The 21,368-nt window shown below is 58.1% G+C and overlaps 1 protein-coding gene across 1 annotated transcript in view; it reads right to left on the reverse strand.

Moving 5' to 3' along the window:
- SETBP1 (SET binding protein 1) overlaps window positions 1–21,368 on the reverse strand; it is an 83,718-nt gene that overhangs the window by 3,469 nt on the left and 58,881 nt on the right. The window contains exons 2-3 of the mRNA XM_078879114.1: window positions 9,884–12,763; window positions 7,850–9,437 (exon numbers count right to left, since the gene is read on the reverse strand). Of these exons, the coding sequence (XP_078735240.1) occupies window positions 7,850–9,437; window positions 9,884–12,763 (4,468 nt within the window). The remainder of the gene's footprint in view (window positions 1–7,849; window positions 9,438–9,883; window positions 12,764–21,368) is intronic.

The following is a 21,368-nucleotide window of genomic DNA, read 5'->3' on the forward strand; positions in this document are numbered from 1 at the left end:
AGAGAACGCGATGGCACTGAGCGACGCGGGACTTGCAGCACACTCACCCTCCCGGGGCGTGCACAATCATCGACGCTGAGAAACTTCGCCTGCGAGAAAGTCACCCAGAATGCACCCAATCCCATCAGATCTGATAAGATAAGAAGGATTGAGCCTGCAAAATGCACGGATGAGTGACGACCATGCACGCCAGCTTGTCATAGGCAGGTTGCGGGCAGCAGAGGGCGGTGCAGAAAAATCTATTGTTGTACTGTACATCTATGCTCCTCTTCTAGCAACCAGCACTGACGAGGTTGGTGAGGTGTGATTAAATAACCATAATTATGACGACCCACACAGCATGGGGAGGCTATAATTTTGCAGTGGGTTGACGAAACGGTTGTATGTGTAGATGTATGACATACGACCTTTGACCCACGTAAATAAATAAAAAACCGTGACCAAAATTGGTGGTGGAAGGCGAAGCCTTGACGAGGTTTCAGATCACTCATGCAAGGACAGTTTTGCTAAATTCTTAACTTCGAAACATTCACAGGATGGACCGATACCAGCTTGTATTCAACTATTCAAACACTCAGGGTACTTCTCTGCTCTAGCAAAGCGTGGGTGCAGCAACTATCTCTGTCAGTGGTCCTGAACCAGTGGTAAAAAAAGAAAACAAAAATCCACATTCCTATGTCAGGAGACGGTCAGGTTATAGTGGCTTTTTGCAAAGAGGTACTTATTTGATCAACTTCAAAATGAAATCGCCGGTGCGTTTCAGGGTTGAAAAATTCAGTTAATTTCCCAAAGAAGCTTGCAGCACGTGGAGGGAAAAATCGGGACACCATTCCTAGCAACACAACCGGAAAAGCCACATCGGTAGAGAGCTGCACAGCAGGTACAAGAGCAAAAAACCTCCTCAGAGAAAAGAATGAATTTGCCACAATTACCTTGGCTGGGGAGGGGCGGTTCCAAACTCAAAACCCTGTGACTTGGAGCCCTGTCGCCGAGCTGGACCTTCAGCTGGACTTGAACCGCTTAGAAGGTCACACGTGACCTTTAAAGAAGCAGCGGGGAACCGAGGCTCGACGCAAGATAATCATTGGGCTCAGGTGCCACTTTTTCCTGAGGTCACGTTGCAGCCAAAGTCTATAACGGGCGGAGGCAGCTCGGTAAAAGCAGGCAACTTGCCACGGTTTGTGCAACTGTGTGGCGAAAGGAGGCGAGCGTGTGCGAGGTGATGCAACACGCTTGCTTTCGGCTGCTAAGCGGGTGCCCGCAAAGTATTAAGAAGTCATCTCGGAAAGGTTCGCTGCGGCCTCAGAAAAGCAAGGTCGAGCCGTTTGGTTTCATTGTATTATTGTCGTGAACTCAAGCATGCGAGCGGTCTACTTCGTTAGCGATTTATTCATGGAAATAAATATTTGCGGACGTGCGATTGAAAATAAAAAATCGCGGCGCTCTCCATGTGACGAGAGCCTCGGGAGAAAGGGAGCAAGGCTTTCAGTCCCTCCCCTCTCCGTCACGACCGGCACTTTTCTTATCGCGTTTCCCAAAACTCCCCTCCCGCAAGAGATATTGCATCGCAAAACAGGGCCCAATTCAGGAAGCACTTTTATCACCGCTTCACGACCAAATGGAGAAGTATTTTTCACGCACTGTATTCAAAGAACCTTAAACGTGATGGGCAAGTGCCGGCTGCAAAACGGCCGGTCTCGTCAGAGCTCGGAAGCCAAGCAGGGCCGAGCCTGGAAACGTCGCTTCGGATCCGCGACCGTCCTGCATAACAGGCGTTATTGGCTTTCTGCAGAGCTGTGCGGAGGACAGTGCAGGGACATCCTTCGTTGTACTGTACGTGTACATTCCCTGCCTTCATCAAACACGGACAGACCAGCGGCTCGACTCCGCGAATAGAAATAGCTCGTGAGGCCTGGAACCATCAGCACTGCCGTAGCAAAGGTGGGCGGGCGCGGTGCTGTCGGTGACCTCACCCCTCGGGTGCCGTGCCCGCCTTAATAGGCGCTCGCTAACATCGCTTGACACAGCAGTCGATGTCGGCGGTCACAGTCAAGGCGGCATTGTGGAAAAAGCCGCCGATGCTGCAGCCACAACAACGCTTTCTACCATCTTCCACATCGAGCGGTATCTAGTTGATTTCATTGAACCGGGTGAGAACAGGATGTCGCAAAGGTGACCTGGGGCATTAGTCTGCCAGTAGGTGGCGATGATTACCAATGAGATATAATCCCAAAGGAGTAATTTACTTGGTAATATTCAAAATGTAGCCAATTTGAATCTTGAGGGGATCTTTCACGGCCGCTGTGTGAAGCAGCAGAGGATGTGCAGTCTCGTTCAGAATCAGAATCTTTATTCACACTGGAGGAATCCGATAAGCTATGAAGCTCTTATTCGCATATGTCCAGGGGTTTTACTGTTGTTACTGCACCCGCAGCAATAACCAGGGCGGCCGCTGGATTCGAACCGTGAACGTCTGAAACGAGCGGCGAGCACAGCTCCCAAACGCGGCCTCCAAGACCCGCGCTGAGCGCATCGGATTTCTCCAGGATGAATGAATATTGTGATTCTGCGTTTACGGAGAGTATCCGTGTGTGTTGTCAGAGGCAGATCCAGATCCAGACATTTTCAGTCTCTAAATATCATGCTTTTTAAAAGGGCCCTACAATTACAAAAAACACACACACAAACATTCCATGTATTGTTTGCTAAAACATCCATAAAATACCGATGTTTGGGGTTCCAACAGGGGGACGCTTGCCCAAAACGCTTCACCCCCCCCCACCCCTATCTGCCACCACTGCTCTGTGTGGGAGCGTGTCTGTACATCGACCTAGGTCGACTCAGCCTCAAATGAGTACCCGGTGTATAAACATTGCCACTCTGGAGACAAAGGTGACCCATTGTGGTTTTAGCCATCCGCCCCCTCCTCGTGCGCCGTGCCGGCCTCCGTAGGTGCCTCTCGCTAACAGCGCTTGCGCCCACAGCCTGTTAAGGCTACACGGGGCATCTTTATCTTTGTTTAGCGACCACCCCCTCCCACTCCGCGACCTACACTCCCCGCTCATTCAGCCAATTTGCGTGACGGCGCCGCGCAGCCTTCATCACCCTCGCTTCCCATCATTGCCGGCTGCGTGCGATGACGACGACTCCATCCCCTCCGCCCCCCCCACCCCGCCCATGACAGAGACGATCGGCGCTGCCAGCCCAGTGGCCGATTGTCCCGGCGCGGATCGAAGCGGCGGCGGCGGCCGTCGCCCGCGCTGCGCCGCGCCGGCCGACCGGACCGGGCGTCGTGCCGCGAGGGGCGGCGCCTCCGGGTCCACGACACGGCGACGTCGACATCCCGCGGGTGGCGGAGACGATGTTGTCTTTGTGCTAATTATTTAATTATTTCTATTCACGCTAATAATTGCGCACGGCCGTTGTCAACCCGCTGACGGATCAGAGCCGCTCTCCCCGCTCCTTGCCGAGCTCTGTTGGTGGTGGGGCTTCCATGGCCCCCGCCACGCCGCTCATGGCAGGCTCATGCGGTGGAGAGGGTGGCGAGGGGGGACCCGTTGAGATACCGCACCTCCCCGACCTGTGACCTCCACCGCTGAGAACAGGAGCAGCAGCAGCTGCCAGCGTGGTGCTGGGAGAGCCAACACCTCCTGGTTCCACTCCGAGTCCAGAACTTGGGACATTTTATCGTCGCTTCACCATCACTGTGTCAGACTCCCTGGCGAATGGCATTGTGGGGGGGTGGCCCTCTTATTTATTTTACTAATTTTATTTCACCAGGTAAGGCCCACTCAGCTATGTAGCTCTTTTTCCGAAGCGACATGGCCACAAATGAGAGCTCAACGAAGTGGATTAACATCCCGTGGAAACTGAGAGCAGCCAAATACTTCCCAGACGCACGTCGATTCTCAACGTGGAGGGAAAAACCAGAGGACCCGGAGAAAAATCCACGCGACCACGGAGAGAACATGTACACTCCAAATATACAGCAGGCGTCAAGGTTGGGATCAAGCGCACGACTTCCTGTACACACCAGGCGAGGTCGGTAATAGTTCAGAGTTTAATACGACGCTTTGGGGGCCCGTCGTGATACTGTCCATCCCTTGTCCCCCTGCCGCGGTTGGAATCTCGCCCGGAGAGTGTCGGAGTGCAAGTGAACGCGGTAGCTCGAGTGTAGATCAGAGGAATACCTTTGGAATCACGAGCTTACCGAGCTTAATATAGACACAGGGTGGGGGGGGGGCCTTCTGAGACCGCCACGTCCTGCCTCAGTGATGTTGAAAGCCACGTGGGTGGGAGCCTCATAACCTCGGGAGTGGAAACGCTTAATATTTATAATACAACGGGGAGACCCTGCACAGGAAAAACCCCCGAGCTTGCTTCAGATGTATTTATTTACTTCTTCCAATGAACAGACCTACGCCTACATCTGTCGTGAGGTGTGCAGGGAGGAGGATGCTCATATCTCGGGCTACCTAGGGTAGGGTGTGGCTGAGAGAAAATAAATACGTGATAAACACGGGGGCCGCATCAAATAGGAGGTCTCAATGTGTATGCGTCTGCATGCGTCTGTGTGTGCGTGCGTCTGTGTGCACGTGCGTCTGCGTGTGTGTGTGTGGATATGCGTCTGCGTGTGTGTGTGTGCGTGCAGAGCGGTAGTGTAGTGATTACAAACCCGGCGACCCGAGTTAAATTCCAGCTCATGGCCAACACCAGCAAAGATTGTCTGAACCGGTCTTGGGCTTCAACTAGGTCGGCTCAGCCTCAAATGTCTACCTGGTGCGATGTGTAAACATCTCCAATGGGGAGACAAAGGCGGCAGAACGTGGTGCTGGCAACTCACCCCCGTGTGCCGTTCCCGGCCTTCACAGGTGCTCGCTAACAACATTTGCCCCAACAGCCTGTTAAGGCTACGGGGGGGCGGGATCTTTGTGTGTCTGAGCTGCAAGTGTGTTTTCCTTAAATGGGCTGTGCAGTGCACCGTGTTGTTTGTCTCTTGGCCTTCCTGCGCACAGGCCGCACACACTCCGCACTTTCCCCGGCGCTCGGCAACGCGAGCCGCTCGCGACGCGTGCCGATGCCGCCGACGATCGGCGTCGGTGGTGGGGGGGGGGCACTGCGGCCACCATCGACAACTCCGCGCACGCTCGAGACGTTGGCCGCGTCATGACGCACGCGGCTCTTTCCCAGCGCTCGAATCACGGCCACCAGAGGAGGGGGTGGGGGGCTGCCGGGCACCCACACTCGGCCGGACGCCGCGAGCCCGGATTCCGCCGGGCAGCGCGGTTAAAGCATTCATCAATCGCCCCAGCACGGGCTCTGTTAAACATTAAACCCCGAATTACCTGCCCATAACTCGGCGGGCCAATCCATCATGCGTGACACAGGGCGCATGACGTACGCTTTGTGGTATAGCCCCAGGGTCATGGGTGAGAGTGGGGGGGACAATGGGGGGGGGGAGGAATTGAGAGGTAGGGTGGGGAACAGGGGAAAGCGGTACGTGCATATGCTCGATCCACTGCTGGATGAGGTGCCGGGCGAGTCGAGCGTGGGGAGGGGGTCGTCTGACCGTACCTGGCCGTGAGGTGCAACAATTGGGGGGTTTGTAACTCGCTGCCCTCTGCTGACCCCCGTGTAAACAGAACCCACGCCAACCGGGCGTGCCTGCCGGTCACCCATCCAAGCACTCTCAGGGCTCAACTCTGCTTAGCTTCTGAGGTCTGATGGTCGGCGTACACTGGGAGATGGGGAGGCCGAGCGGCGGCGATTCGATTCAGGATTCGATGATTACCGTATTAGCCCCGTCGTGACTGTCACAGCCTCTAGTGGCAACCCCGTCACGACGACGCGCATCAGATCTGTTTCACCGCTCCATCTCCGCGGTGGCCTGCCTCTCCGACGCGCTTTCTCCTTTGGCCGCCGTGTCCCCGCACCTCCGATTAGCGCGGTGTGACTCCGTCGGGTGCGACAGAAGTTCAACATAAACGTAAAACACACGCGTGCCCTTCCGCCGCCGGTCTGTGCCCGGGCTTTACTCGCTGCCCACGGTCACCGCAATGCCTCCGATTTGTGTTTGGCCTCCGCTCCGCGTGCTTCTCTCCCCAAGCGTTCAATTCTCTCCACGCTTCTTTGCGCACTCTTCAGCTTTTGTTTCCTTTGCCAGTGTTACCCCCCCCCCCCCGCGCCTCTGATCCGTACGGGTGTCGCAGTTGGCAGCTACGGACACATCTCCCATCAGTCCCGATGGGTCTTCTGTTTCTCATCATCAAATTGAGCCTCCAAATACACCCCACGCTGCCGAGTAAAGTTGTGTGTGTGTCGTGTCGGTTGTTTGGTGATAATGTGGGGCTGGGGGGGGTAATGGTTACGCGATGATGAAAGTTAATTAAATAATCTGTGTAGTAGATTATTATCATCATCATCGCATTTACGGATCCTTTGCCAATTCTCTGCGAGACGAAGACCGCCACACCCCCTGCCGGTTACCGGTTGGCTATACTTCACCACGCTGGTCAGTGAGGGTCGGTGAAGTGACATGGCCAGTTCAAACGCGAGATGAACACTCGCCAGCGATTTGTATTCTCTCTAACCAGGAATTTACCTCGAGCTGACCGGGGGGGGGGGGGGGGTGGGGTTCAGTGCGTCGCGCACTAACCACGGCGCCATCACTCCCCGTACAAAAAATAAAAACATTCTTTCTGTTTCTGTACCCGGGGAAGCCTCACTGAGGCTTCAGCTTCAAAATGAGGAGGGGAACCGGAGAGAGGACCTTGCTCAAGTCGCCAAAAAATACAAGGAGGTGGCGTGCGCAGAAAAGTCTCCCGCGCTTCTCTACGCGAGTTCCTAGAAATGTCTTGCCCACACGGCGTGCTAATCACCGTGCTGCTTCCCACAAACAACAACAACAGTCAGCGAGTACGGTTGGTATCCCGTGCCAGTCTTATAGCGCGGCGCTATCACAGTGAGCAATCTTGCCGTGTATGTGCGATCCCCAATGAGCCAACTTGCCGGAGCCACTCTTGAACAACGCGACGGGCCCCGCCGTGGCGAATGGCGCCACGGGACCGTGAAGCAGGCGAGTGCACGGTGTTTGCCGGTCGCTGCACCCAAACCGGGGCGGCCCGCCGGATTTGAACCATGATCCTACGCGACAATCGGCAAACGCGCTTCCGCCGGGCCAGACATTGCAGATCTTATTTTTTTCCGTGGGGTTATCCTCGACTTAACTAAAGGTATGCGTGGGAAAATTCGGAGAATAATTGCAAATAGGCAGAATAATACGATGAATAATAGCAGCTCCTGTGGATTATAACGTTCACGGGCAATAGGGTCGTGAGTAAGAGGAGGTCTGCTTCGTGCACACTGCATCCTACCCCCGCACCTCCGATGAGCACGTTTGTCTACGTACGATGCGAAAGAAGTTCGACATACAAACATAGAACTTCAGCGGATAATGTGTGGAACGCAATCACCTCTCAAATCAGCGTAGAAGGAATGACATCCAACCAGCATTCGATGGAGAAAAATACAGAAGAAGAGAAAACCACCATAAAAAAGAAACATGAGGCAGATCTGAGTGCCTTCTTTGAATCAATTTAGAGAATCGAGATGATTTCCTCCACAAATGAGCATTGAGGGTATCGGTGCTTATCCAGCCCTTCACAGCCCCGAGGCGAGGGGGGTGGCGAGGCGGAATCTAACCATGGGGCGTCCGCCCTCGACTTCCTTTGATCGACCCCGGGGGGAGATGAGGGGCCGAGTCAACCGCCCCCCCCCCCCCCAACCCAAGCCAGGATCTAAGCCGCTGCGCCGTCCGGCCGGCCGGCTCGTCGCCGGGCCCCGCACCAACCTGCTCGGGGCGACGCGTCCGCCGTCCTCGGCCGCTCTCCCTGCCGGAACGCGACCGCGGCGGCGGCGAGCGACCGGTCTCTCCTGGCGTCCCCCAAGAGCCCGGCCGCCGCCGCGGCCGCCGTCCTTTCCGACGGCGCGAAGGTCCGCTCCCGCAACGACGAGGAGCGGGAGGAGGACGAGGCGGAGGAGGACGAGGCGGAGGACTTCCTCCTCTTCTCCGAGCGGCGCCGCGGGTCGGAGGCGTCGCCGGCCCCGTCGCAGGAGGCCGCCCGGTTCACCCGTGCCGACGCGCTTGCCGATCGGCACGCCCCGGCGTCCGCACGGCTCCACGGCGGACGTTTCTCGCTCCGTTCCCACCCGACGCCCGCGGCCGCTGGCCCGGGCTCGCCCCCCACAGGCGCCGGGCTCCTGCCCGGGAGCGTCGGCTCGGCCGACGGCGCGCGGGCACCGAGCGAGTGTTGCCGCCGCTGCCGCCGCTGCCGCCGCTTGGCCTTCCCGCGCTCGCGATGCTTACGGCCGCACTCGCACTTAAACTTCGTGTCGACGTCATCGCCCCGACGGTGAATCGCGCGAGTTCTCCCCGCCGAGTGGAACGGCGCGCGCCATCCATCGGGCGCCAGCGCGTGCCCCGCCCTGTGCTGCCGCTGCCGCTGCTGCTGGTGGTGCGGCTTCCACTCGCGGCACCAATGCTTCTCCGCTCTGGACGGCAAGGGGGAGGTCCCGGAGTCGCGTGCGGCCGGCAGGAGCGGCGGGAGCGGCGGCAGCGGTGGCGCCGCCCGGCCGGCGCCGTGGGGCTGAGCCGCGGGGTACGCCGACGTTCCGAACGAACCGTAGCAGCAGCTCAGGTTCACCCCGCCGGCCGCTGCCGCCGGAACGGCCAGGGAGCCGTACGGCAGGCCGTAGGGGCCGTAGTAAACGCCGCCGGGCACGGAACCGTAGCCCCCGGCGCCGTGCGTCGTCACGGGGACATCGTCGGGCGCCTTGGGAGGCCTCCCGCGCCGCCGCTTCCTGGACCTCGCCTTGTCGTCCACGCGGAACGCCGGCGCCGAACCGTAGTAGCACGGGGACGGCGGCGGCGGCGGCGCACGCGGCGTCGGGAAGTTCACGCAGAAGATGCTGGGCAGGCGGCGGTGGCGCGGCTCGGCGTCACGGCGGCGCGAGCGCCCCCCGCCGACGCGGCACCGCGCCAGCAGCCGCGTCAGCTCCTCCAGCTCGGCCAGGAAGCCGGGGTCCTGCCCTTTCTTGCGCCGCTTGTGCTGCCTCGGCCTCTTCGGCTTGTCCTGCCGGAAAGCGCCGCTCCTGCGCCGGCGTCGCAGACTCTCCCCGAGCGGCGGCGGCGACGGACGGGCTGGGCCGGCGACGGCGTCCGAGGGCGATGCGGAAGAAACGAAGGAGCCCGGTCGTCGGGCGGCGCTGCGAGCGGCCGCCGCAGTCACGGCGGCCGCGACGACAGCGGCCGACGCCGTGCGGAGGCCATCCCGCTTGTCGGCGCGCCCCGACACGCTGTTGTTGTCTGTGCCAATGCCGCTGTCGCTGGGGATGGTTTCCTCGCTGTGCGACTCGCTGATGGGAGACGGCGTCGCCTCCTGGTAGGGGGGGGGGGGGTGGGAGCGGCAGCAACAGGCGGTCGGTGGGGCACTGCGCTCCTCACACTTGGTCGGGTCAAGAGCGTCATCGATTCGTGCAAAAAAAAACTAAGCAAATTGTGACTCCAAATGGGGAAAGGTCATCGAATTGCGTCGGTGATGAACACTTTCGTCTACAGTGGGAATTTAACGTGCGAATTGCGAGACAAAAAAAACACCACCACCGATTCTGTTCGCAATTACTCAACAAAGTCGATCCACTACATTGGTTTCACGTAACGTGCTAACAAAGTGACGGAGAGAAAATGGCTCTGGCCAATTTGTCACATTACACATTATCTATTGACAACCTACCTAAAGTCAAATAACAACGGCCGGTTCTTAACACCCAGTGGGGCCTGCGCATAACCCTGAGGGTTCCGTTTGCCGGGGATGAGGAGCGCTACCTTGAGCAGGGAGATCTCGGAGCAGTGCGACGGAGACGTGGGGAGCGGCGGCGAGAAATTGGGCCTCTCGCCGGAGAACTTGAGCATGGCCTTGGTCGGCAGGATGCGGCTCGGACGGGGCCCAGGCAGGAGCGACACGGCCGGGTAGCCCCCCGCGTCGCTCGCCGGGCTCTCCAGGCCGCCGCTGAAGCCCGGCGCTTGCATCGTCGCGGGCGACGGGAGCGAGAACGGCGACGCCGACGCGTGGAAACTCGACGGCGACGACTGAGGATGCGACGAGGACGACGACTGCGGCGGCAGTGGCCTGGGTTGCGGCGCGGCGGCGGCCGTGCCCGGGGCCTCCGACGGCGCCTTCGGTTTCCTGCCCCTCTTCTTGCCGACGTAAATGGTGCCCTTCTTGCTCACATGGATCTGCTGCCTCTTCTTGACCTTGGGGGGGGCGGCGGCGGCGATGATCGTCGGTCGGTCGGCCTCGCGGCTGACGTCGGTAGCGCCGTGCGGGCCGCCCTTCGAGCCGGAGAAGATCTGGCTGAGAATCCTCTCCCTCTTGAGTCCTTTCATTTTGTTGATCTTCTTGAGGAACTTGCGATCGGTCGGCCTCTTGGCGCTCGGTCGGGGCTCGTCGCCGGGGACGGCGCCAGGCCCCCAAGTCCCGTCGGCCGGGAGAAGTTCGTCGCTCTCGGTTGCGATTTCTGACGCGGAGAAAATATGAACGCAACCTCGGCCGAACCCATCCGTGCAGCCGAAGGCATCGTCATCTTCGGCGCGAGCGCGACACTTCAATGCGCCGCCGCCGCCGCCGAATGAGAGCTCCTTCCTAGGTCGCCCCCGTCTCTTCTTTTCGGGCACCTGCACGGTCAAACTGGACACGTTTGTGTAGAGCGGGGAGTACAGCGCGCTGGGCTGGCGTGGAGAAGAGCCGCATGACGCTTCGTCCGCATCCTTTGCCCCGGGTAGAGCACTCTCCACCTGCAGCTGCTTCATCGCTTCCACGCGGAGCATTTTGCTTTCGCGGTTCAAGCGGCCGAGCTTAATCCTGCGCTCATTGAGACTTCTCAGTCTGGATTTTGAGCTCTTCTTGATTTTGTCCGCAGGCTTTTGGGGACCGCCAGGCAACACGGGCGGAATAGAAACCGAGCACTCCTCCTTCGCGAACGCCGCTTGTCGCGGCTCTCCCGTCGTGCCGTCGCTCGGCGACGCGGCGTTGGAAACGACGGCGGGCGCCGACTCCTCGTCGTCATTGCTTTCCGCTGCGTCCGGCGTGGCGGCGGCGGCAGCAGCGGCGGCGACGGTGGTGGCGGCGACTCCGTCCACTGGTGAACTTCTCGGCGAGCCCCTGGCATCGATGGCGACGGGCGAGCCGCTTCCCTCGCACTCGACCGCTTCCGCAGACGGCGAGACGCGGCGGCTCGCCCCCGCGAGCTTCTTACTTTTCTTGCCCCTCGGCTGCCGCCGCTTCTTCTTCTTGGCCACCACGCGCGGGTCTCCCGGCTCGGGAGACTCCGCCCCCACGGGGTCAAAGGTCGACTCCACGAGCGCAGCCAAGGGGTTCGTGCTTTGAGGGGTCAACTGTGCCGGGGTCTCCCCTTCCTCCGGGCAACTCGTCTCTGACGGCAACGCCGCCGTCGCGTTCTCTACGGCTTCCACCATCACCGTCGGGCCGCACGCGAGAATCTCCGCTTCGGGGCGCGGAGAAGCGGCGTCCCCTCCGACTCCCGCCAGTGGCTTGCCCTCCAGGACGTTCTCCAGGCTGCGTTCGAACTCCTCGTAGCCGCAGTCGCGCGCCGGGCGCCGGTCCTCGTACAGAAACGAATCCGCGGATTGGTCCGCGACCGAGGCGTTGTCCTCCAGCGAGCCGACAGGGCAACGAGGGCTCAGGTAGAGCGGCGAGGAGAGCGGGCTCGCCGCCGACACGGAGCCCGAGAACGTGGAGGCGCACGGGGAGACGCAGAAATCCTCCGGAGCGTATACGACGCCCCGCTCCACCAGCCCCACGTCCCCCACATCGTCCCCGACTCCCGGGGCGGCCACATCGGCCGGAACGCAACCCGACTCCTCCTCGTCGTTCTCCAGGAAGCCCCCGAGCCCCTCCCCCTCCTCGTCGTCGTCGTCGTCGTCGTTGTTGTTGTTGCCTTGCCGCCGGGTGGTGGGCCGGAAGTGGCTGGCGAACTCCTCCATCTCGCCGATGTCCTCGTCCAGGCGCAGCTCGGACGGGTCGAGCGTGCTGCAGTCGTCCGTCGACTCGGAGGCCACGGCGCCATAGGCCTTGCTGTGGAAGCCATTGTTGATGATGTCGGCACTCAGCTCGATGGAGCCCAGCTTGTCCTCGGAGGCGGCGCCCTCCTCCTCCTCCTCGTCGGCGCCGCCGTCCTCGCCGGCGAACGCCGAGCAGCGGTCGGCCGCCGCCGCGCCCAGGTCGGCGGGCGACACGGACGGCACGCAGCCAAACTCTTGCTGAAAGTATTCGTCCATCGCCCGCTGCCTGCCACCATCACCCGGCGCCGCGCCGCTCGCTCTTCTGGGCCTCGCAGTTCTGCTCCTCTCGCCGCCGGTGCTCGGCCGGAAGGTGGCGGTCGCCGATGCCGCCCTCACGGCGCCGAATGCCGCCGAGTCGTCATCTGCGACCGCCTCGCTCCCCGGGGCGCCCCCTCTCACCGCCGGGGAGAAGCTCCCTTGCGGTTTGTCCACCGCCCGGCTCAGCGGCTCTTCCGCAGCGACACCTCCCACGCCTGGCCCCTGCTGCTCTCTGCAGATGTCCTCCACCTCCTCCTGCTGCTGTTGTCGTGAGATGTGGAGGCACTGCAGCCTGGTCTCCTCGGCCTGCTGCTTGATGATGATGTTGTGGTGGTTGTTGTGGTTATTGTGAAACTGGTGATCGCTCTGTTGAAGAAGAGACAACAACAAAATGTAAAGTTTAATGTGCGTCATCATCATCATCCTCAGCCACGGGCAATCCACTGCTGGATGAAGGCCTCCCACCACGAACGATGCGGCACCTGCAACACGAGCCGTTTCCACCGCTGCTGCATCTCCCCCGTGGAGCCGTGGACGCCCTCTCGGACGCGTCCCACTCCTCATCGTAGAATTCCTTTAACTGTCGCAAAACTACGAAGGTTTACGAAGTAAAAATCTCATTCATCACAAGAGCGTGTTCATGTTACATCCGTGAGAATCTGGAATTTACAGAAAACAATTCAGGAAATTAATCCGGAAACGTTATTTGCCGACCACAACAGGCAAAGATCCCCCATATAGCCTTAACAGACCGTTGGGGCAAGTGTTGTTAGCAAGTGCTGTTAGTAAGCACCAACCACACACACACGCAGCGCCGTTCGTAAACGCCATGAGTTAAACGTACAGTGCGATTTTCATTATTAACATTTTTACGGAAATGATATTGCCCTGGGTCCGTTATCTGTGCACGAGCACGGCCGCGAGATAGACTGAGTCAGGGCTCTTCCACGCCTCCTATCACATTGTTGCACACGATACAATTATGCGGGTTAATTTAAATAGATACCCACTCGCACACGGTAATAAACCTATAGGCCATGTTCAACGGTGATTAGACCACGCATCAAGAGGGGGGGGGTTTACATCGCTTAAGAAAAAACACAGCACAGAAAGCACTGAATAGCGGCCTAAACAAAGCAGTTTGTCCTCTGCCCCCCACCCCCCTCTTCCCGAAATGCTGCAGAACGGTCATCATTAACATTCAGACGAGGCTGGCCTGGCCTGGCAAAGCATGAAAGGGTTTTGGCAGTCGCCCAGATTCAGGTCGTGCAGAGCCGCGCAAGAAGACAGTGGCACACTCGCGCACGTGCGAACACACAAACACACACAAACACACACACACACAAACACACACACAAACACACACACAAACACACACACACACAAACACACACACACAAACACACACACACACAAACACACACACACACGCAAACACACACACAAACACACACACAAACACACACACACAAACACACACACACACACAAACACGCACAAACGCACACGCACACGCACAAACGCACACGCACGCACGCACACGCACGCACACACACACACAAAAACAAAGGTCCCCCCGTGTAGCCTTAACAGACTGTTGGGGCAAGTGTTGTTAAGCGAGCACCTATGAAGGCCGGCACGGCACGCGATGTTAACACGTCGTGCCAGGTATTCATTTGAGGTTGAGTCGACCTAGAGGACGCTCAGGACCGGTTCAGATAATCGTCACCGATGTGAACGGGAATCGAACTCGGGTCGCCGGGTTCGTTGCGCGGCGCGCTAACCGCTACACCACCGCTCCCCACACACACAAGCACAGTCGCACACACACGCGCGCGCGTGCACACACACACCATAGCACGTGCATGCCGCATGTGTGTGCGCGTGTGCGCCACACACTCACACAGTTGCGATTGGCGGAATTGGGCGTTCTGCGCCCTTGCGCCCGTGTGTACACGCGTGTGTGTGTACACGTGTGTATACGCGCGTGTGTGTGTACACGTGTGTGTACACGCGTGTGTGTGTGTAGACGTGCTGGTGTGTACACGCGTGTGTAGACGTGCTACCAGCACGCGTGTGTAGTAGACGTGTGTGGGTCACGGCCGTGTTGAGTTTGTGTGTGGGTCACGGCCGGGGGGTAGCCGGGGAAGGTGAGGGGGGGGGTCCCGTCGCATCGCAGACGAGACACGGGGGGAGACGAGACACGGGGGGGAGACGAGACACAGGGTGAGACACAGGGAAAGAGACACAGGGTGAGACACAGGGGAGACGAGACACAGGGGGAGACACAGGGAGAGAGACACAGGGGAGACACAGGGGGGAGACGAGACACAGGGTGAGACACAGGGGAGACGAGACACAGGGGGAGACACAGGGTGAGAGACACAGGGTGAGAGACACAGGGGAGACGAGACACAGGGGGAAACACAGGGAGAGAGACACGGGGGGGGGGGAGACGAGGAGGCCCTCTAGACGTGGCGTGGCGCTGTCGGTGGAGAAAGCTGAGACGCGTCCACGCAGTCAGAGACCGCCACCCGACACGGAGCATTGCGTTACGCACGAAAATCCCCCCCCCCTCTGGCCCGGGACAGGCTGTTGTGACGAAACATCGCACGAGTGTTGGGTCAGGAGGAGAGGCGAAGATGCGTTTTGTTAAACCCAAAGACCTCGCGTTCGTTCTTACACATCGAAGCCGCGTGCCGCGTGCGCTATGCTGGAGTCTGCCCCGTCCCGCCCTGCCACCACCACAGCAGCTGACGAGGGGCCGTCTGTCCGCCACGAGCCGGGGGGTCCAGGCCAAGCGCGCTCACGGGCCCCCTTCATGAAGCGACTCGACGGCCTCTCCGTGTCCCCCAGCGCCGCCACTCCCCCGCCCGCGGAAAAGTAAATAACTCGTAAAAGTGAAATGGCGTTAAATATTGGCAGGCGGGAGGGCATTACGAATGCGGGCGGATTAAAAAACCCCTCGCTGAACACACACTTACCTGTGCATGTGCACTATGCCAACATAACATGTACACACATACACACACACGTGTGTGTAGTGTAACGGTTAGAGCTACACTACACACACACACGTGTATGTGTGCAGTGTAGCTACACACGTGTGTGTGTGTAGTGTGCCGGTTAGAGCTACACTACACACACGTGTGTGTGTGTAGTGTAGCTACACACGTGTGTGTAGTTAGCGCTGCGCTGCGGTGACCCGACTTTGATTACCGCTAGCGGCCAACAGCAGTGACGATGATATGAACTGGTCACGGGGCTCCCCTAGGTCGACTCAGCCTCAAATTAGTACCTGGGGTGGTGCGTAATCATCACCACTGGGGAGACAAAGGCGGCCAGGCGCGGTGTTGGCCACCCACCCCCTCGTGTGCGGTGGCGGCCTTCACAGGTGCTCGCGAGCAAGCACTTGCCCCTACAGTCTGCTCAGGCTATACGGGGGATCTTTGCGTGTGTCCACCGCGCCTCGCTCGACCTGTGGCTCTGTGGCCTCTCCTCCTCCTCCTCCTCAGGCGGAATCCACTCAAGTCGTCAAGTCGTTGCACGGGGGGGGGGGGCACCTTCACGGTCAGCCGACTTGGCACTTGTGGGGTGCGTGAAACATTGATGACGATGATGATGACGACGTCAATGTATCTATCTGTATCTCGCCAGGTGAGGCCCACTGAGCTACGTAGCTCTTTTTCAGAAGCGACCTGGCCACAAATGAGAGCTCAACGAAGTGGCTTGTCACGTGCAAATGGATAGCAGCCAAATGCTTTAAATAAACGTTAATTATAAATGTGCAGGAAAAACTGAGAAAATCCACGCGACCACGGGGAGAGAGACACGCAAACTCCAAATATACAGCAGGCGTCAGGGTCGGGATCGAACCCAGGACCTCCTGTGTACCAGGCGAAGTAGTTAACATCTCGCCACCGTGATGGGTAGAACAATGATGACCCTGCAGACGACAAATATGCCAGTGGTGGCGAAGATTTTGATGATGATTACATTTAGTATGGGGTCAATGATCATGATGACAATGATCCTGTTGATGATGTTATTGACTATAATGACGTTACTGATGACTACTGTCATCATGGCATTTACGGTAAGTGACGATTTTAGAACCATCGAGCCTAGACCCGATATTTTATGTGTTGGTACTACGCAAGTGCCGGCATCACCTCTCACTATTTTACAATTACCATAGTCACTGAGAAACTCATTCCAACGGACAAGTCCATCACAAACTCGGAAACCGCGAGAGCCCTTGCTCATCTCCGAGTGCCGCTATTCGATTGCTCTCACCAACAGCAGCAACAGTAGCTGCTGCTGCTGCTGTTGCTGCTGCTGGCGACGATGGGTGACCTGGTGGGACACCGAACTTTACCGATGCGGGGTTGGGGGAGGCACATCTGCTGCTCCCGCAGGTGCGGGGCAGGTAACACGACTCGAGCAGCTGCTGTTTGTGCGCGGCGCACCCCCCCCACCCCGCCCTGTTTTGTTCCACTCCGCAGATATTAAGCAATGCTCTAAGCAAACACGCCACTGCGCCCTTTTAGAATATTCTTGCCCGAGCGAAGTTGCTGACGCCGCCGTGGCCGTGGTGGGTGCTGGTTACACAAGTGGCCGCGTGTGATTGTGCGCGTCTTGAGTTACCGGGTGGAGGGGGGGGTGGGATAGGTCGTGGAGCGGGGATATTTCAATTAAGCCGCGCAGCCAACGTCGCCCGACCTTTTCGCCACGGACACCATGTTCCAGAATAAAATTACTAAAGACATTGCAATGCAAGAGGGAGAGCGAGAGAGAGAGAGAGGGAACCACTCCGATTTAACGACAGATCCCAGGTCAATTCAAAGTTGAACCTCCCACATTTCATTATTTGCCACTGGCGGCGCAGTGGCGACCATGGTTAGAAGCTGGGGGAGAGAGGCGCTAGCGAATGCCGAGGGTCACGGTTCGAGCCCCACGGCCGCCCTGGTTAACACCGAAAGGCGTATCGATTTCAGAAAAGTGTGCCGCCCGCCTCACAGTGAACGTCAACGACCCCGTGACGACGTTATTCAAGAAAGAGAAGAAGGCCGCTCGTGCCGGTGTCCCGTGGTTCAAATGTGATAAATAAAAAATGAATGTAACGCTGCGCCGTTACTACATCAGGTAGAACCGCAAGCTCGGAACACCGACCTGGACTGTCAACACTCGACAGGACCCTCCTGAGAGACAGCCTTGAGACTCCGCAAGGCTTTTTATGGGCGACTAAATAAATATGAAGGAATGAGAAGAATGTGACGGCTTGTTTACACGACGACGTCCTCGTACGAGGTGTGGTCTGCGTCAGGCATGGCCCCTGCAGAATCGAGACCGGGCTGGGAATGTTGGCGCCTTGCTTGTGCCCGACTGCTGCTCCCTTCCAAGACTCTCTCTCTCTCTCTGTTGACACCGAGCTGTGAGCTGTGACATCATTCGTCTTGGTTAAACTCGGGACTGTAAACCGAAGGAAAAACGCTGACATTTAACTTCAAAAGGCCAATTTTAATCATCGGCTGATTTCATCGCTAATTTAATTAGCATCCCTCGAACACCGCTGGGTGTGGGGCGGGAGGCAAAGTCGGCATCGTTTTACCCGGTCAATGGCGGCGCTCCGTTTTGAAAACTACGAAGCCAACGATGGCAAAGAGGCGTTTGCGTCGCGCTTTCATTAACAAGGCCGCATCGGTTTCACCGGCGGCCCAAGTCGGCCGTGCCATGGGCTTGCAGGGCGCGGGTTCGCGCTAAATCGATGGCGTGGCATCAACTTGGTAGTGCGAAATGGACGACGATACTGGAAATGCCACCGGGCGTTTCGGACAAAGACGAAGACCTTCCCTGTCCCGGCATTCTCAGATCATTGAGGCCATGAAGCGAGCACCGTGGAAGGCCGGCACGTGGTGTGGCTAGCACTGCCCCAGGCCGCCTTTAGCCTCCCCAGTGCTGATGCTGTCTACACACTGCCCCACGGAGAGCCAATGACAAAGGAAAGGCCCAAGATCGGTTCCGATATATCGCTCGCCGCTGATGCTAGCCGTGGCTGCGAATCAATCCCGGGCTGCCAGGCTCATAGCATGTTTCTGACGCACACGCACTCACACAAACTTGATGCACACGTGGTAAATAAACGCTCGCTGTTTTTGAAGTTGAAAACTAATTCTTCTTTAAACTATTAAACTGCGACGACCTGTGCAGGATTCATTATTGCGGACGAGGCCTCGTCATGAGCGGTGCAGCACCCGCGATAATTACTGGACGAGAGACCACCTGGGAACACCAGGAGTTTTCGGCTGAGAGGTGGCCAGGAGATGGCATTGCAGTTCGGCAATGGGATTATTAAATCTATCTGTACGGAGCTTCGACTGCTACCCGCTCACGCATCTGGAATTGTCTCCGCGCACCCTGGTCGCCTCCCACACGAAGTGAAACGCGCGCGAATGAAATTGACGAAAGAGAAGGGCCCTCCTGAAAGAGAGTCTTGAGACGTTGCCGAGGCTTTCCCAGGCAAGCAGAGGGCATTGCCACTGCAACGGGAGACACGAACAATCATCCTCGCAGTGTTATTGTAGAAAACAAGCTGAACGTGACCATTTAATAACCATTCTGTCGCTCTCATTAAAAGCATCCGCTCTGCACACGGCTCGGGAATGTTGGGGAAAGTGCCGCTGGCGAGCATCGATTGAGGTCATTTGAGGACATCAGGGGTGGCATCGTCTCTGCACCAGGCTACATGTGTCTCATCGCCAGCCATGGTCCATCCACTGCTGTATGAAGGCGTCTCTCCTCAATCCGCCGCCGCCGACTCTCACACCGCTGCCATGTAATCATCCAGCTGGCGATGTGTGCAAGCCAATTGACTTTTGTTTATTTGAGGTTAAATCAACTTAGAGATGTGTCCCAAAACAGGTTCACGTGCTACCCTGCTCACTGGTGATGTTCATGGGCAGGAGCTGAACCCAGGTCCGCCAAAGTTATGATGCAGTCCACCGACCACCATGCCACTTGCTCCCAAACACACAAAGACAACGATCCCCCGTGTAGCCTTGCCAGACAGTTGGGGTCAAGTGCTGCTATGGCGAGCACCTGTGAAGGCCGGCACGTTCACAAGGGGGTGGGTGGGTGGCAAGCACCACGCCCGACCACCTTTGTTTACCAAATGGCGATGTTCACACACCGCACCGTGTAATCATTTGAAGCTGAGTCGACATAGGAGAAGCCCAGGCCCAGTTCATATGTTCGCCTCTGTTATTGGTCGTGAGTGAGAATGGACCTCGGGTCACCGGGTTCAAAGCGCTGCATGCTAACCGCTGCACTCCCGCTCCCCACGAAGACAACGATCTCCCGTTTCGCCTTTAACAGACTGTGGGGGCAAGTGCTGTTAGCGAACAGCAATGAAGACCAGCGCAGCACACGAGGGGGTGCGTGGCCAGCGCCACGCCTGACCGCCTGTGTCTTCCTAGTGACGAAATTTACACACCGCTCTAGGTACTTATTTGAGGCTGAGTCGACCTAGGGGAGGCCCATGACCGGTTCAGATAATCGTTGGCCGTCAGCGGGAATTGAACTCGGGTCGATGGGTTCACAGCGCAGCCCGCTAACCGCTACACTCCCGCTCCCCACTACACACACGCACACACACACACGCACACACACACACGCACACACACACACACACGCACGGTCACAAACACACACACACGCATACACACGAGCCGAGTTTACTATGTATTTGGGGGGGGGGGGGGGGTTACAAGACCAAGAACACACGCGTTGCGGTAGGTCGCTTTGGCATGAGCGAAGTTTGCGCTGGAAACGCGTTCGTCCTCCCGACAGCTGCTGCTCGCTGGTCCGAGCGGCTCAACAAAGCCCCCAATGCGCTCGCCGTGGCGAGTGGGGGCGCAGACGACAACAACAACAACACGTTGTGGTGGGGGGGCAGAGCTCCAGGTGGTCCCCCCCCCCCCGCCCTTAGCCCTCCAGCGGCGTTACGACTTCCTCGCGTGACGCTCCATGAAGCTGCACGGGGACCAGGCGCAGAGCCGCCACGGTGGGTGCCGTGGGTTGTCTAGACACCCCCACGACTTGCCGAGGCTCAGAGACACCCTTGACATCACGGGTTTAACATCGCGGGGATTTTTTAGTTTAAGTTTATTCTCTTGACCAATGTGATGTCATAAATGGTGATAACGCTGATGATGGAACTTTCAAATTCACAGAAACTCCAAATCTCCGTCAATAACACTGTGGCCCTAAAGAGGAATAATTAAATAACAGGCGACGACGATTCAGGCAAAGTCCCAGGTTTGTAGCAGGGAAACAAGGGCCGCCACCCGAAACGTCGCCTATTAGAGAAGTCCTCTTGAGGGCCACGGCGTTACTGACGGACGTGTTTGACTCATGCTTGAGCACCACTGCCAGTGGCGGTGTCACACACGTGTTGTGTTTGAATACTCAGCAGGGCACGACCTGCAGGCTCCGTGCCGCACAGGAGCCGGCAGTTCCGTAGACTTAGCGCAGCGAGCAGCCGGCACGTCCGTCGGACGTGACCGTCCATCCGTCCCAGATGCCCGCGGTGGCGTCAGCACCGCACACGTCCATTCGCCCGCCCGCCAGGAATCCAGCCAGTAAAACCTTCCTAGCACGAGCGTTCCTCACTTTATGCCGGTTCGGTTTGTGAAACTTCGCTTATGTTCTGCTAACCTATTTCGACACGCAATTCACAATATTACGCCGTTTCAATTCACTCGTACACGCGGCTATTAGGTCTTTAGTGGGACAACAATATTTGGGTACTGTAGACGCTACTTGGCAGGCAGCTGTCTCGTGCTGTTTCGCGTTGCGCCGTCGTGGGCGCGACAGCGCGGCTCTCCCATTACGAACCCGCCGAATGAACAAAAAGTATTCGGCAAATGCCGGGGTCACCAAGCATCCTGCAATGTGACCGACAACCACGGGG

This window comes from Lampetra fluviatilis, chromosome 53 (genome assembly GCF_964198595.1).
Source record: "Lampetra fluviatilis chromosome 53, kcLamFluv1.1, whole genome shotgun sequence".
In the NCBI taxonomy this organism is placed as follows: domain Eukaryota; kingdom Metazoa; phylum Chordata; class Hyperoartia; order Petromyzontiformes; family Petromyzontidae; genus Lampetra; species Lampetra fluviatilis.